Raw genomic sequence first — 16,423 nt, forward strand, 5'->3', positions numbered from 1 at the left:
TATGTAGTCCAGGTACTATTAATAGCTTCCATTGTTAACGTGGTGACATTGGCAGTGAAGGTCATGACCCAGATAATGCAAAAATGTCAGACTATTTTGGGGAATGTAACTGTTCCATAAAAAAATGCATCAAGAAAAGGGTGATTATGACCCCAGTGAAAGATGCAATGAACGTGGTAGAGGGGAATTCTGCGTCAGATAGAGGTAGGACCTTTGCCTCCCAGTCTCTTCTGACTCGGGAAGTTTATTATTCCATGACACAATGAAATGGTTTCCTCACCTGGATCTCCCTGGCCACAGGAATCCACCTTTGGGGCTCTGAAGGCAGCAGAGAGAGGACACAAGGCCATGGGAAGGAATATCAGCATGATGACCAATTTCATCCTCTTGGGATTTTCGGAGTGCCCAGAGCTACAGATTTTCCTCTTTGTGCTGTGCCTGGGGACCTATTTCATGACACTGGCTTGGAACCTGGGTCTTATTGTCCTGATCAGGATGGAGCCGCAACTCCACTCCCCCATGGATTTATTCGTTGGTAACTTGTCCTTTGTCGATATCTCATACACCTCCTCTGTGGCTCCTAAGATGCTCTGTGACTTTTTCAAAGACCAGAAGACCATCTCCTTTGTGAGTTGTGCTGCTCAGTTTTTCTTCTTCATTGGGATGGGAGGCACTGAGTGCTGTCTCCTGGCAGCCATGGCATATGACCGGTATGCTGCCATCTCCTACCCTCTGCTCTACACCAACATCATGTCCCCCACCCTCTGTGTGGCGATGGCCATTACAGCGTATGCTGGTGGATGTCTCACGGGACTGGTCCAAACCACTTCCATATTCCAGCTCTATTTCTGTGGGCCATGAATCATGAACCACTTTTTCTGTGACCTGCCAGCCCTGCTGGTCTTGTCTTGTTGTAGTACCTTCTTCAGCCAGGTAGTAAACTTTGTTGCTGTGTGTGCAGTTGGTGGGACATCAGCTCTTGCTGTTCTGGTTTCTTGTGGCTACATCATTACTGCTATTATGAAGATCCATTCAACCAAAGGCATATGAAGGCTTTCAACACCTGTGCCTGTCATTTGCCACAGTGATTCTCTTTTATGGCTCTGGTCGCTTCTCATACCTTCATTCTAGTGCTGGATACACATGGGACCAAGATAACGTGGTGTCCATGCTCTATGGAGCTGTGATTCCCATTCTGAACCCTATCATATATAGTTTGCGAAACAAGGAGATCAAAGATGCGTTAAAAAAAAACTCAAGGAGAGGAAAAAGCAGATGTCTTTTATGTGTCTTTTAATTCCTTGAGTAAAAAAGTCTTATGTTTTGCTATATACAAGTAGGCATGGTACAATAATAAGTGACTCACAGAGTCTGAATACTAAATTAAAGGAGCTATTTCAAATAAGACCCCCAATGTACATGTGTCCTGTAAACTTAGGTTCAACAGCAGTTTGTTTTCTTCCCTTTATTGTCATGGATCAACAGGGTTTTAATTGGGGTCACCTGCAGCAGAAAATAGACGTGCTTTTTCATAATGTTCCTTAGCTTTATGGCACCAGATGGTGGGTTCAGGAGACCATGCATTAGAACAAACTGGGGCATGGCCCCAGGACCACAAGCATTGAATTGAGAAATTTTTACAATATTACACTGTTCATGTCAATCCATTCAGCATTCCATACAACTTTTATGTTCCTTGCCATGGATTCATACAAATTCAAGGGTTGATACTGACCAGGAAGGTTGACTCTGGATTAAAACTTGAGAAGCCTAACTGAGCTGGGATTAGCAATGATTACTCAGAGCCAGGAGAGCCTTGGGGCACCTGGAAACCATGTGTGAGAACAGCCAAGGATCCCACATCTGGAATCATAATGTCCCCTGGGGCCAGAAATAGGAGGCAAACCCAGCTGATAACAATGCTGCAGAGTCCCAGTGAGAAGACCTAGGGAATGGAGGGTTATCAGGTTAATTTCATGCCTGAAACTCCTAGTGACTGGGTGGGGCCACCCGGTTTAAGGAACAGTCAAGACAGAGATGCTTGCCCTAGAAACATTCATGGCATATCTGCTTTCTAGGTCAGTCTCACTCTTGGCCTTATGTGGATATTTGAGTCACTTATTGTCCTGACCCCATCCCCAGTTCTTTCCTACTTCATATGCTAGAGTTCGATGCTGTCTTCTGTATCCCTGGAGTCTGAGCTCAGCTTGCCTCATGGTTCTGACGTCCTTGCTTTCATCTTCATGAATTATATGTCTCCTCTTCTTTCGCTTTCTAAAGAGCTGTGTTTATTCCCATTATTCTGTCCACGTTCCATCATCACATATTGGGTGTGTGGAAAACCAATAACTTCTTTAGTACACATGTTTCGAAGCCGAGAAGAACCATACAGACATTATTAAGAGACTGCTAGGAACCCCTCAAAGATTCAATCCCAATTGGAGAAGATATCAATATTACCCCAACTTTCTAAAAATAGAGAAGAAAAATGGAAAAGTTATAATAATGACAATATTAGTGATAATAAATGCTTCCAAGCTCTGGATAGGTATTATTTCCTTTAAGTTCACTATCACCTTTTAGGTAGTTGTGCTATCTATCCCCTCCATTTTACTAAGTAAGCAAGGCACAATGAGATTAAGTAAATGGATCAAAGGATATTAAGTCAGAATTCAACCCAAGTAGTTCTCTCCAGAGCCTGAGCACATAGGCACCAAAACCACAGTGAATGACTGTTTTGATAAAGACCTCAAGTGTCGGGTGACCGTGGAGCCTGGTCTGCTTGGAGCAATTCTCTTTATTGTCCTGACATGGTTGTTAATAAGTCTCCTTCTCATGACCAAAGTTGCCCAGTTTAGAGAATGAATGATATGGTCACCCTGTGGTGAGAGTCCCTCCCAGATGCCGTGATTCTGAAAAGTCTACAAAGGGAAGATGAAACTGGATTCCAGTAGGTCATGGAGAGCACATGAGAGTATGGAGAACAGGAATCATCTGGGACCATTTCTCCATTTGGTTTTTCCATCCATCACTCTGGAGAGTAATTAACTGAAAACGGTGCTTTCTGTTAATTGCCTCATCTCTCTGCACAACGGACCCTAAGGAGACATTTAAGAGAACCTTTACTTGGAAGTACTTCTCTTGTAGCAGTGGTTAGTAGAAGGCATGGCCAAAGACACAGAGCCTAGGGGACGTAAACGTCTTCATCCTGAATGCTTATATGATGTCCATATGCTCTAATTCCTGGAAAAACTGTATGCTCATCTGGACACCAGAGTTTGGTCAAGATTCAGACACAGCAAAAGGCAGCCGTGGGGCAGCACCTCCCAATTTCTACAACACATACCCGTCAGAGTATCTAGAAGAAAACCTGGGTGGGTAAAATAGAAATAGCTTTCTTTCTTCAATTTGTCTTTCTGCCTTCTTCTCACAACTCTGTTTTCCTATGCCCTTAACCCAGAGACATGCATTCAGGTTCAATGACTGTTTTATTTTCTCACAATAACCATGTTCCCTCTCCCCTATCCCAATAGGGTTATTTGCATTTTAACAGGAACCAAAGTATTGGAACTTCAGGAAAACATCTAAGGTGGAATTTCAGGCATTAGCAAGCAGGTGGAATGAGGACTGGAGGGCATCGAGGTTTGCTGACAGCTCACCAACTGGGCCAAGGAATCACAAATTTTTACCACCAAATAATCCATTTTTCCTTTGTAAGAGACCAGGAGTTAGTGAAATACATTTATGATACAATCATTATTGTTCAAATTCTCATTTTGATGGCTTACCATGTGATTAGTACTCTATTACCTACTTTACATACCATACTTATATAGGTCTTCACACAAATCCTATGAAGTATGATCATTCTCCCCTTACAGGTGAAGAAATGGGTCACACAGAAATGAGGTGATTTGCCAAAAATCATAAAGTTGGTAAATGGTGGAGCCAAAATGCTCTGCTTCTCAACAGTTCATTTATTTCCCATGTATGTTCATCAGAGATAGTTGAAACTTTTGCTTAGTCTGAAATAGAGTAGCCAGAGGTAGTTGATGTAATTTTATTCCCAAGCAATTTGATATTGTCATTTTGCATAAATATACAATTTTACTAGCTTTTTGAAATTTTAGAACTTGTCCTTGACTGCCATCATTACAGATCTGGGGGCTATTGGTCATTGTAATAGTTGACAAAAAGGGTGACATACATTAGCTACAATTGATTCTGAGCCAATGTAACCTTTGCCCTGACCTAGTTTTATTCTTTTCTTATTTATTCTTTAAAAGTGATCTTCAATCTTTAACAATCTATAAATTCAATTAAATACTAAAATGCTAATGACTAGGGAAATAAAGATATAAGGGAAAACAACTTTTAATGTAAATTTGCAGGATGGAGTGATTGTTAAATGCCCAGCTCTGGAGCCAGTCTACCTGAGTGGGTTCCCAAGTAGGTCACTCATTAGCACCGGAGACCTGGGAAAATCCCATAACTTTATGTACCTCGTATTATCTTTGGGTTGTTGTGAGGATTAAATGGATTAATGTATGTTTTAGAAAAACGGAGTAGACAGTAAGTGCTCAATAAATATTTATTACTATTATTAAAACAGATAAACAAAAGGGTAGATATTTATGAGACTGAACCCTGAAATTTATAGTTGTCTAAAGCCTGTCAGATGCACAAATACCATATAACCTCACTTATAACTGGCATCTAATGAACAAAACATGCTAATGAGAAGAACAGAACCAGAGACATGGGAACATGGAACAGACTGACACCTGGAGAAGGGAGGAGGGAAGGGGGAACAGTGGAAGGAAGGGGAAGAGAATTGTAAAAGAACAGGTATGAATGACTCCTGGACATGGACAAGAGAGCGGGGATTGACTGTGGGCCACAAGAGTGGGCTGGGCAGAGCAGGACAAAGGGGAAAAATTGGGACAACTTAATAGACTAAACAATTAAAGAAAAAAATAATGCATGTCAGATGCAAACCTTTTAATGGTAACATCATGTCATACCTCATGTCGTATTGCGTCAGGATTTCAGTAAAATTCAACAATTAATTCACATGTGTTAGCTGCTTGTATCTGACTAAATTCTTTTTAAGGGTGTCACTGAATAAAAATAAATAGGTAAATTTAAATTTTTTTTAAAAAATGGGTATAGTTAGAAGTTAAATGGTACAACATGCAGATGAACTAGCCCATTCTCTACTGAATCCTCAAAGATGACAAACTTTAAGACTTGACGAACTAAGTGTTCCTCATTGTTGTTCTGCATGCCCTGCCTTGTAAGTGGGTTATTTTGTTCTTTGAATTTTAAATGTGGACTGTTTCCTTCTTCCTTCTTCTCTCCTCCTCTCTTCCCTCCTTTCTCCCTCCCTTCCTTTCAGATTACAAGGAGTGATAAAGAGAAAATAACTATTAAAGATAAGAAGATATCCTTTCCTTTGCTAGTGTAAGAAGTTTACATTGGGCAATAGTTTCCAATATGTCACTACAAACATTACAAATCACAGCACCATTTTCTACATGCTAGGCCTACAGTAAATCAACTTTACTGAAAGCAACATCTTTAGTTCCCAACATCTTCATTGTCTCAGGATTTCTGCATCCTGTGGCCCCTGAGTCTGGTTCAGCACATGGCATAAGGACAAATAGTGATGACCAAGACACACTGACTGTTTTTTCCCACTTTAACGTAAGCTATTAGCCTAGAGAAACTCAAACTCTGCTTCTCATTCTATGATAGAAGACTTTTTAAACACACACACAGCTCCTACCTTCAAATGGGATGATGCTATTTCAGTAGATGAAACCACCTCTTCAAATCCTCATTTAGCCCTATGAGTGTGATTTCTTTGCAACATGAAGAAAATCCATCACGGTTCTACATACTTGAAAGGGCTAATAGAAATAAATTATAACATTATGCCTTAGAAGCATTAGCTTAATCTGAAGTTCTGTCAAAGACTGTGGTGTTCCTTCAATAGCACAAGACTGTGTTCCTCCTCTAGAATATGTGAGCTACATCCAACCAGTCTGTTGACTTTCAAAAAGTTGTTTATACTCCAGTAATGAACCCTCACTTAACTCATTTATTCTACAGAACAATGGTCTCCAAGTGCAGTGTTGAGACCAGCAGCAACAGCATCCCCTGAGAACTTGTTACAAATGCAAACTCAGATTCCACTCCAGACCTATTATATCAGAAATTCTTAGAAGTAGGGCCCAGCAACCTGCGCATTAATGAGCCCTTAGGGTGATTCTTATGTACACTGAAGTGTGACCACACTTGTGGACTTTTACCAAATATTCTAAGGCTTGGCTCCCAGCCCCAGAGATGCTGATGCATTAATTGGTTTGAGATGTAGCCTTATCCATGGTTTGTTTTTTTTCAGTGCTCCAGGTGATTCTAATGTCCAGCCATGGTTAAGAAGCTCTGTTTTACAGGGATAATTTTCAGGTTAAGACCAGTGAGTTGCAGAAAGACTAGAGAGAAACATGCAGGGAATTCCATCCTCTGCCCCCATATTACAACAGTATAGGGATGCAAGACATTGAAGAGTGCATTTGGATAAATTTGTGTAACCTGAACAGATGCAGGATAATAGGCAAAATGCAGGGGGCTCACATCACTGCTTTGTCTATCTTTCATTTTCTCTCTCTCTACAGCATTCTAGAAATTGCTATTTCCTATGCAAGTACTCATGAATTATTCAATGACATTCTGGGCATAGCCATTCTGGGCATGGCTGTGTGGTGGTAACTTAGCCCTGTGTATGTTTGCTAATGTGTATGCATAACTCTCATCAACAAACAATATCGACAGATGTTGGCCAGTTATCACTTACAGGTTCTCTGCTGTTTATTTACTTCACTGATTATGTATTAACATAAAGAGTCATTTCAGTATGGTAACTACACCAACTCAATGACTCTGTTTTGCAAAACAATCATTTCATGCAAAAGTAGCATTGTTTTAGCTGTTTGAAAATCTCATGAATGGCTGCTTAATATAAGACAGCTGGATTCTTATATCTGAGCATTTTTTAATTTTTAAAATAAAAAAGTTGTTACTGCAGCAAGAACACTTAATATGAGATGTGCCCTCCTGATACATTTTGAAGTCCACAACACAGTATTGTTAACGATAGGCACAACGTTGTACAGCAGGTCTCTAGAGGTCATCTATCTTGCATAACTGGAACTATATGCTCATTGAACAGCAGCTCCTCATTGCTCTCTACTCTCCACCCCTGGCACCCACCATTCTACCCTCTGTTGCCATGTGTCCAGCTACTTTAGATGCCTCCTATGTGTGGAGTCATATGCTATTTGTCCCTCTATGACGGACTTATTTCACTTATATAGTGTTCTCCAGGTCCATCAATGTTGTCTCAAATGGCACAATTCCCTTTATTTCGATGACTGAATAATAAACCATTGTATGTGTATACCATATTTCCTGTCTCCATTCATCTGTTGATGGACATTTAGGTTGCTTCTAAATCCTGGTCATTGTGAGCAATGCTGCAGTGAACACGGGAGTGCAGAAGCATCTCTCTGAAGTCCCGATTTCATTCTCTTTGGGTATGTATTCAGAGGAGGGATTGCTGGATCATGTGGTAGTTGTACTTTTAAGTTTTTGAAGAACTTTCATACTATTTTCCGTAGTGGCCGCACCATTTTACATTCCCACCGACAGTGTACAAAGGTTCCCTTTTCTTGATCTTCACCTACATCTCTTGTCTTTTTTTGAATTTTGATGTACTAATTAGAATCTTTAAGGAAAAGAATAATAAAATATGTGATGGTGAGGGGTTTTTTCTCACATTTTTTGACACAATTAAAACTAGTTTAAAACTAAAGAAGTGTTTTCCTTGTTTTTACCCTTAGGATATTGCTTTTAATATTTTACCATTGAACATTCAATTAACTGGCATTAGTTGTAAAATATTTTTTTCTTTTTTTGTCTTTTTTTAAAAAATATATTTATTGATTATGCTATTACAGTTGTCCCATTCCCCCCCACACACTCCACTCCATCTAGTCTACCCCCTCCCTCCCACATTCCCCCCCTATAGTTCATGTCCATGAGTCATACTTATAAGTTCTTTGGCTTCTACATTTCCTACACTATTCTTACCCTCCCCCTGTCTATTTTCCACCTATCATTTATGCTACTTATTCTCTGGACCTTTCCCTCCTCTCTCCCCCTTCCACTCCCCTGTTGATAACCCTCCATGTGAGCTCCATTTCTGTGGTTCCATTCCTGTTCTAGTTGTTTGCTTAGTTGGCTTTTGTTTTGGTTTTAGGTGTGGTTGTTAATAAATGTGAGTTTGCTGTCATTCTTACTGTTCATATTTTTTATCTTCTTTTTCTTAGATAAGTCCCTTTAACATTTCATGTAATAAGGGCTTGGTGATGATGAACTCCTTTACCTTGACCTTGTCTGAGAAGTACTTTATCTTCCCTTGCATTCTAAATGATAGCTTTGCTGGATAGAGCAATCTTGGATGTAGGTCCTTGCCTTTCATGACTTGGAATACTTCCTTCCAGCCCCGTCTTGCCTGTAAGGTCTCTTTGGAGAAATCAGCTGACAGTCTTATGAGAAATCCTTTGTAGGTAACTCTCTCCTTTTCTCTTGCTGCTTCTAAGATTCTCTTCTTCTGCTTTATCTTGGGTAATGTAATTATGATGTGCCCTGGTGTGTTCCTCCTTGGGTCCAGCTTCTTTGGGACTCCCTGAGCTTCCTGGACTTCCTGGAAGTCTATTTCCTTTGCCAGATGAGGGAAGTTCTCCCACATTATTGGTTCAAATAAATTTTCAATTTTTTGTTCTTCCTCTTCCCCTTCTGGCACCCCTATAATTCAGATGTTGGAACGTTTCAAGATGTCCTGGAGGTTCCTAAGCCTCTCCTCATTTTTCTGAATTCTTGTTTCTTCATTCTTTTCTGGTTGGATGTTTCTTTCTTCCTTCTGGTCCACACCTTTGATTTGAGTCCCAGTTTCCTTCGCCTCACTATTGGTTCCCTATATATTTTCCTTTGTCTCTCTTAGCATAGCCTTCATTGTTTCATCTAGTTTTTGACTAAATTCAACCAATTGTGTGAGCTTCTTGATTACCAGTGTTTTGAACTGTGCATCTGATAGGTTGGCTATCTGTTTGCTGTTTAGTTGAATTATTTCTGGAGCTTTGAAGTGTTCTGTCATTTGGGCCTTTTTTTTTTTTTTTTTTTTTTTTGTCTTGGAGTGCCTGTTATTTAAAGGGGTGGCACTTTAGGTGTTCCCTGGGTTGGGGTAGCACTGGTGGCTGGGCAACACTGGTGGGTGGGCTGTTACGCTATATGTGGGGGAGGGACTGAGAGGGAGCGATGGCGCCTGCTCCAGGCTCCACTGGATTTCAATCACTCCCTCCACAATCAAATTGGGCCCCTCTGGTGCTGGTTCCTGAGTGGGTGGTCTTGTGCACGCTCTAGGACCCTGTGGGTCTCTCCAATGACCTCTCCTGTGAGGCTGGGAGTCTCTCCTGCTGCCGCCCCAACTCCCACAGGTGTTTTCAATCAGAGGTTTGAGGCTTTATTTCCCCATGCTGGAGCCCTGGGTTGCAGGGTCTGCTTCGCTCCCTGCCATTTGTCTGGTTTATCTGTGCATGAGTGTGGGGCCTCGGGGTGTTACTTGCTGCTCTGCCTGCCCCGTTCTCCACCACTCTGAGTCCGGCCCTCTTGGTTTATCTTTGTGGGAATGTGGGGCCACAGGGTCTGCTAGTGGTCAGACTGCCTGCCCCTTTCGTCCCACAGTCTGCCAGTCTCAGTCCTGCCACGGCAACGCGAGTCCTCTCCGCCCCGGCTGCCCGTCTCCACCCCTCCTACTGGTCTGGGTGAATGTTTATTTTTTATCTCCTTGGTGTCGGACTTCCTTGCCGTTCGATTTTCTGTCAGTTCTGGTTGTACGAGGAGGGGCAGTGTGTCTACCTATGCCACCATCTTGGTTCTCCATAACCAGATTTTTTATTCTTACTTAAGTCAGTTGGGGCAACTTACATTTTCCTAGAAATTTGTATATTTTATTCATCTTTTAAAATGTATTGACATAAAATTGTTTAGAGTATCCTCTTACTACCTTCCAGGTAGTAACATCTCCAGGATTAGAGCTATATCTCCTTCTCCATTAGTTTAATTTTTCTTTTTTTTGGCTAGGTGTCATTAGATATATCAAGAATCAACTTTGATTTTCTTGTATTAGTTTGAAATCATACATAATTTAGAAACTATCTGTTCTTTCCTAACTGTCTAAGAATTACAGTAGGATCACTTGTTTTCTTTCATCTTTTATATTCATTTAAGACAACTGTTATCTCTCCACATAAATTTTTAGTTAAGTCTACAAGATTTGTTAAGTGTTCTCAGAAATAAAGAAATGATAATCATATAACGTGATAAAAGTGTTAGCTAAACCTATGATGACATCATATTGCAATATAGAAAAGTATCAAATCAATACATTGTATTCCTTAAACTTATACAATGTTTATGTGTCAACTACATTCCAATTTAAAAATCCATAAAATTTGCTAAATAGTATGTCTCACTATATTTAAGTTACAAATATTTTATCATTTCTGTTATACTTTATTATCTGAACTGTGAATAGTTTAGAAGTATATATTGTCATTCATTTCCAATTATGATGTTTTTAATTACCTGTTTGTAATTGATCTATCACTTAATCACACTGTAGTCTGACCATGTTATCTGCATGACCAGCTCTTTAATATTGAAACTTTAAAAGTATTTCACACACCAGCAGAGTACTTCACAATTGCATTAGAAAGATACCTCCTATTGACACCACCTCCCATAATGCTATGTGCATGGCAGGCCCTGCACATCATGGAACTAATTTAACCTCAAAGAAACCCTATGAAATAGGTTCTATGATTATTATCCCGATTTTAAAGATAAAGTGACAGTTAGAAAGATCTTAGACAGGCTGTTCAGAGTCAAAGAGCTCACAGATAGCAGAGCCACAATTCAAGAGCAGCTATATGACATCTAAGGCCTTAGTCACTAAGCTAAACACAGGAGTTACAGCTCCATTGACCATATCCTAAAATTCCCAAAGCATCTTTTGAGAAGGGTGTTCTAGATATTAATATACTTTCTTTTGTATTTTAAGAGCCTAGTGGATTAATAATGAGAAGTGTAAATATCCTCTTATATATGGGGGAAAATGGATGCACAAAACCATTGTAGTTACTTAGATGCAAAGTTGACCAAGGTTCGTTCATCTAAAATGGCTCAATATTTTCCTTGATTCTGTGTTCAGTGTGGGTAGAAGGTGGTTTATTTAAAGAGAAACTGAGTTAGCAAATGACTTAAAGAGATTCGCTCTCTTCTCTCCTTACAGATCCTAGAATCATCAATGCAATGACTGGAAGAAGGAACAGTACCGTGATTACAAAGTTCATTCTCTTGGGATTCTCTGAATTTCCAAAGCTCACCATTGTCCTCTTTTCGATATTCCTAGGGATCTACCTGATGACAGTGTCCTGGAATGTGGGCCTCATCACGCTCATCAGGATGGACTCCCATCTGCACACACCTATGTACTTTTTCCTCAGTAACCTGTCCTTGCTGGACATCTGCTATATTTCTACTGTTGCCCCCAGGATGCTCTCAGACTTCTTCAAGACCCATACATTCATCTCCTTTATGGGGTGCACCATGCAATACTTCTTCTTCTCTGGCTTGGCTTTGAGTGAATGCTGTCTCCTGGCAGCCATGGCTTATGATCGATATGTTGCCATTTGCAATCCCCTGGTCTACACAGCCATTATGTCCCCCACACTGTGTGTGCAGATTGTGGCAGGATCTTGCATCACTGGATTCTTGGGCTCATCTATCCAACTGTGTGCCTTACTTCAGCTGCATTTCTGTGGACCAAACATCATCAACCATTTCTTTTGTGACCTTCCCCAACTGCTAATCCTATCCTGCTCTGACATCTTTTTTTTCCAGGTCCTGATTTCTGTGCTCACAGTGATCTTTGGGCTTGCATCTGCCCTGGTTATTATGATATCCTATGGTTATATCATTTGCAGCATTCTGAAGATCACTTCAGCTGAAGGCAGGTCCAAGGCCTTCAACACCTGTGCTTCTCACATGACTGCAGTGACCCTCTTCTTTGGCTCAGGTATATTTGTTTACATGTACCCTAACTCTGAAGATTCCCGGAGCCAAAACAAGTTGGCATCAGTCTTGTACACTCTTGTAATCCCCATGCTGAATCCATTGATCTACAGCCTGAGGAACAAGGAAATCAAAGATGCCCTAAACAGATGGAAGAAGAGAATCTTCTCTTAATGTTAGTAACTGTGGAATTAACCTCAGTTGTTCCGGGTAGGAAAAGTGTCAACTAAAACAATTACCCACAACTGTTCTAATTGTGGGCTGAATTACAGTTCTCTACTTTTCTACTAGAAACCCACAACTAGCACTGAGATAGGAAATATGCATGAGAAGCATCTGGAAGCTCAACATGTCCAGATATTTGTGACCCAATATATTAACAGGCCAAGCAGTCACCAGTATTGTTCCAGCTAGTAGTGGTGCTGTGTCCTTTCCCCTCAATATTCCCTCCTTACCCCTCAATAATCCATTGCCACCTAAAATATATTATTTCAAGAACCACAGATATGATCGCTGCCCAAGGCGGTCAGGAAACCAGCAGGCTTCTTCATTATTTTCTTTGACTTTTTCATAGCCCTACATAGTCTAGGATCTCAGGTTCTACTAGAACTGACCAGTAGGCCAGGATTCTTTTTAAAAAATTGTTGACACCATTACAGATGTCCATATTGCCTCCCTGAGCTGCCCCTTCCACCCAGCCCCCACACCCAACTGGCCCTCAGCATATGGTTCTCAGTGGCCATGTCATATGCCTAATTCTTCTTTGGCTAGTCTCCTCCAGTCCCATCCTCTCCCCTCCCATCTGAGATCTCTGTGTTCTATGTAGCACTGCCTCTGGTCCTACATTGTATGTTAGTTTATTTTGTTCATTAGATTCTATTAGAAGTGAAATCATATGGTATTGGTCTTTCTCTGAGTGGCTTATTGCACTTTGTTTAATAGTCTGCACTTCCATTCACGCTCTCACAAAGGGTAATAGTTCCTTTTTACACGTGTCTAGTATTCCGCTGTGTAAATGTACCATGTCTGTTTTATCCTCTCACCTACCGATGGGCACTTGGGGTGTTTCAGGTCTGCCAGGATTATTGCAATTGCCCCGTGTCTAGTGCCATGTCATGGTCCAGATAGAGCATTCATCAACAAGACATTTATTGGACAAGTAAGTGTTCTTGGAACAGGACCAAATCAAATGCAGAATTCAGGAGAAGGAGAGGACAGCAGCCCCTTTGGTCAGAAGTAGAAATGAAAAGATTTACCATAGATTTCCTTGAAATAGCCATTTCTCTTTATGCATTTGAAATATGGCTTGACTTGTACTGATTAAAGTTATACATGGATTGTCAGGAATATATTACATGGATATGAGGATCACCAAATTAATCAATTAATATTAAGTGGCAAATAAAATGGAACAACATCTCATACATGTGTATTTTTTTTTATGAGACACCACACTGTGAAATCCTGATAGTCTTTTATTAGCCAGTAGAAGGAGACCCATTGCAAGACTAGAGTAACTCAGAAGTTAAAACAGACAAGGTGAGCAGTAGGTGGATATGGCTAGTGGTAGTGATGATAAGGGATTTAGCATGTATAACTCTTCTGTTTATATTCACAAACATGGGCCTTCATGGCAGCCTGGCTACGAACCCCTCATCTGAGAGATGAGGAATTAGGACTTCAGCTCCCTCTTGCTGAGGTGACCTCGCAAACAAACATCAGATGAGGGACAAGGCCTGCAAGTGTCCCTGCATCACTCAGGGGGAGGACTGGTAATGCCTCACCCACAGTGGTCTATGCAGGATACTCCTTTTCCACAACAATCGCCACTTCAGCCGGGATTATTACTTCAAATATTGTGGCATGCGTATCTGAGAGAGGCTGAATGCATCCAGCTCTCCTTGGTGCCCAGGCAATAAGAATACTTTTCTTCAACACATCTCTTCACCTGGAGGGTTTACAACGTCTTTCAGTTCCTTTATCTTTGGATAAAGATTAAAAAATTCTGATTGTGAGAAAATTCTTCTTTGAAGTGAGCAACAAGTTCTTTCCAAGTAACTTCAACCTATCACTTCTCATCTACAAAAGCAACATTGTAGTCTAGTCCCTCCCTACCCCATAAGTTTGCAAAAGAAAAAGTCAAATTTTGCTTGAAGAGGGAGGAGGGGATTGATGACCACAATATCCTTCCATACCCTGTTCAGGAGGAAGACAGTAGTCAGGGAGCCCAGTTACATGTGTTCAGACCTCTGACCTAGAGAACTGATGTTTGTTGTTTCACGCTGCTGTATTTAAACTGATTCATTATGCAGCAACAGGAAACTAAGATTCTCAATGCACATTTTAATTTTCTTCTCTGTAAAACTACCTACTTCGGAACTTTTGCAGTGAATATCCTGATGAATCTATTTTTTTAAAGTTCCTTTGTAGAAGACTTGTCCTATTTGTTCAGGAAATGGTCACTGAGCATCCATTTCATGCCGGACACTAAGACACAGAGATGGATAAGGACAAAAACCCTAAAAGACCTCAAAGAGAAATAATACAAGTAGATGAATAACCATTATGTGAGTCATATCGGGAAGCTATTGGAGTTCAGAAGAGAGAGAAGTGATAACCAGTTGAGGGTGTCAAGAAAGGTTATCTAATCAACAAACAAACAAATGAGCAAAATAACTCCAGAGACTTGGAAATAAAGAGCAAACTGACAGTGATCAGAGGGGGTGGGAGTGGGGGATAGTGTGGGAAAGAAGGAGAAGGGGAAAGCAAAGGGACATGAGTAGAGGACTCATGGGCACTCACAGTGGGTGGGGGGATTGACTGTGGGAGTATGCAGGATGGGGCAGGGGAGAGCAATGGGGAAAATGAGGGACAACTGTAACTGAACTACAGTACATTTTTTAAAAACAGAAAGTTTATTTTGGGGTGGCTGTGAGGAATAATACAGGGAGTCAACACAAAGCTCAGGAAGGACTTTATGCAGCAATACATGACTTTGTTGGACTGGAGACCACATTTAAGTAGCTGATCCCATTGGCGATCTAAGTCTGGGAATTACAATCCAGAAAAGAGGGGTAACGGTAGCAACCACATAGAGATGGAGTGATGGACTTAAGAACTTGGGTGGGCCTGAGGAGCAAGAAGTTACCAAAAATAGATGTACTGAGTTGTGTAGTAGCAAAACAGGAAGTTTTGGTAAAGGTATATTTCAGAGTTTGAGATTTTAAAATTAAGCACTTTCCCATTATGGTGAGGTCTGGGGTGGGGCTGCAAAATCATGTGAGTGGGGTAGCATAGGATTTCAAGTCAGTGGAAGTATAGAGGTCAAGAGAGTGTGCAGCTAGGGAATTTGGAGGGGCATTAACTTTTGCACCATCTGATTTATCTTTTTGGTTGCCCTTAAACAAACAGGGCCAAATAAATGTTGAGTTGGGAAGCATAGAGAGGAGTGAGGTAATCACAGTGAGGTGATGTCTACCCAGAATTAGTTCCTGCATTATTGAGCTTGACATCTGGTCTTGAAGCTGATTTCCCAAACCCATTGGTGATCAGCTTGAGAAAATGATATCTCAAGACCTTAATCAGAGAGATCACACGGGCATTGCACAGACAGACCTGTTGGGTCCCCTGCCCCTCATCTTTCTAGCTGGCATATTTGACAGAGAGAATTTCAAGACTAATTTTAGATTTTCAAGATGAATTAATGATTCAGTAAAATAAACAGATACTTGCCAACCCTTAGCTGTCTTCTCCTTTCTTCCTCTCTTCCTTCCCTACACTATCACATCCACATTGAATGATGTGCCCCTGTTCATCTGACTTCCCATAAAAGGGGCCTTTGCCAGCATCTGGCATCCAGCTGGATAGCCCTCTCCAGTGAACATTTATCAACCTAACTTCCTGCCTCCAACTACAGCTGCCTGTTTGCCTTGGGATTGAGCCCTGCTGACAAAATGCTACATTTAAGATCAAGCAAGTTCAGCGTGGTTGTACATTTTGCAAGTCACATCAGTTGTGGATCATTTTCAGGTCTGTTTTAAGGGACAACTCCGTGTTGCACTGCACAGGAGTTAATTCGATACGTGATTCCCATCGGCTGCATGCTTGTCAGTGTTCCTGGTCTCAGAAAGGCTTCTGTAGAAAAGGCTTTGAGAGGGCTCTCTTTGCAGGACAGCAGTGAGGCTTCCTAGAAGAGGTTCCACCTTCCCATCACCGGAACTGGACT

At 41.0% G+C, this 16,423-nt stretch overlaps 1 protein-coding gene and 1 pseudogene across 1 annotated transcript; both read left to right on the forward strand.

Annotated features, from left to right (window-relative positions):
• Window positions 1-369: 369 nt before the first annotated feature.
• On the forward strand, window positions 370-1,297 carry LOC128780828 (olfactory receptor 5A1-like; annotated as a pseudogene).
• A 1,866-nt stretch (window positions 1,298-3,163) lies between these two features.
• LOC128780991 (olfactory receptor 5AN6) lies at window positions 3,164-12,403 on the forward strand. The gene is made up of 2 exons (XM_053924986.2): window positions 3,164-3,374; window positions 11,417-12,403. The coding sequence occupies exons 1-2, from the start codon at window positions 3,221-3,223 to the stop codon at window positions 12,370-12,372; spliced, it is 1,110 nt and encodes a 369-aa protein (XP_053780961.1). The 5' UTR covers window positions 3,164-3,220; the 3' UTR covers window positions 12,373-12,403.
• The last annotated feature ends 4,020 nt before the right edge of the window (window positions 12,404-16,423 follow it).

This window comes from Desmodus rotundus, chromosome 5, assembly GCF_022682495.2.
Source record: "Desmodus rotundus isolate HL8 chromosome 5, HLdesRot8A.1, whole genome shotgun sequence".
Taxonomy (NCBI): Eukaryota; Metazoa; Chordata; class Mammalia; order Chiroptera; family Phyllostomidae; genus Desmodus; species Desmodus rotundus.

Bases quoted from the DNA above. Each gene is read 5' to 3' on its own strand.
- LOC128780991 (XM_053924986.2), top strand. From the start codon at position 3,221: ATGATGTCCATATGCTCTAATTCCTGGAAAAACTGTATGCTCATCTGG. The intron at 3,375-11,416 runs GTGGGTAAAATA...CTCTCCTTACAG, and splicing joins GTATCTAGAAGAAAACCTGG to ATCCTAGAATCATCAATGCA.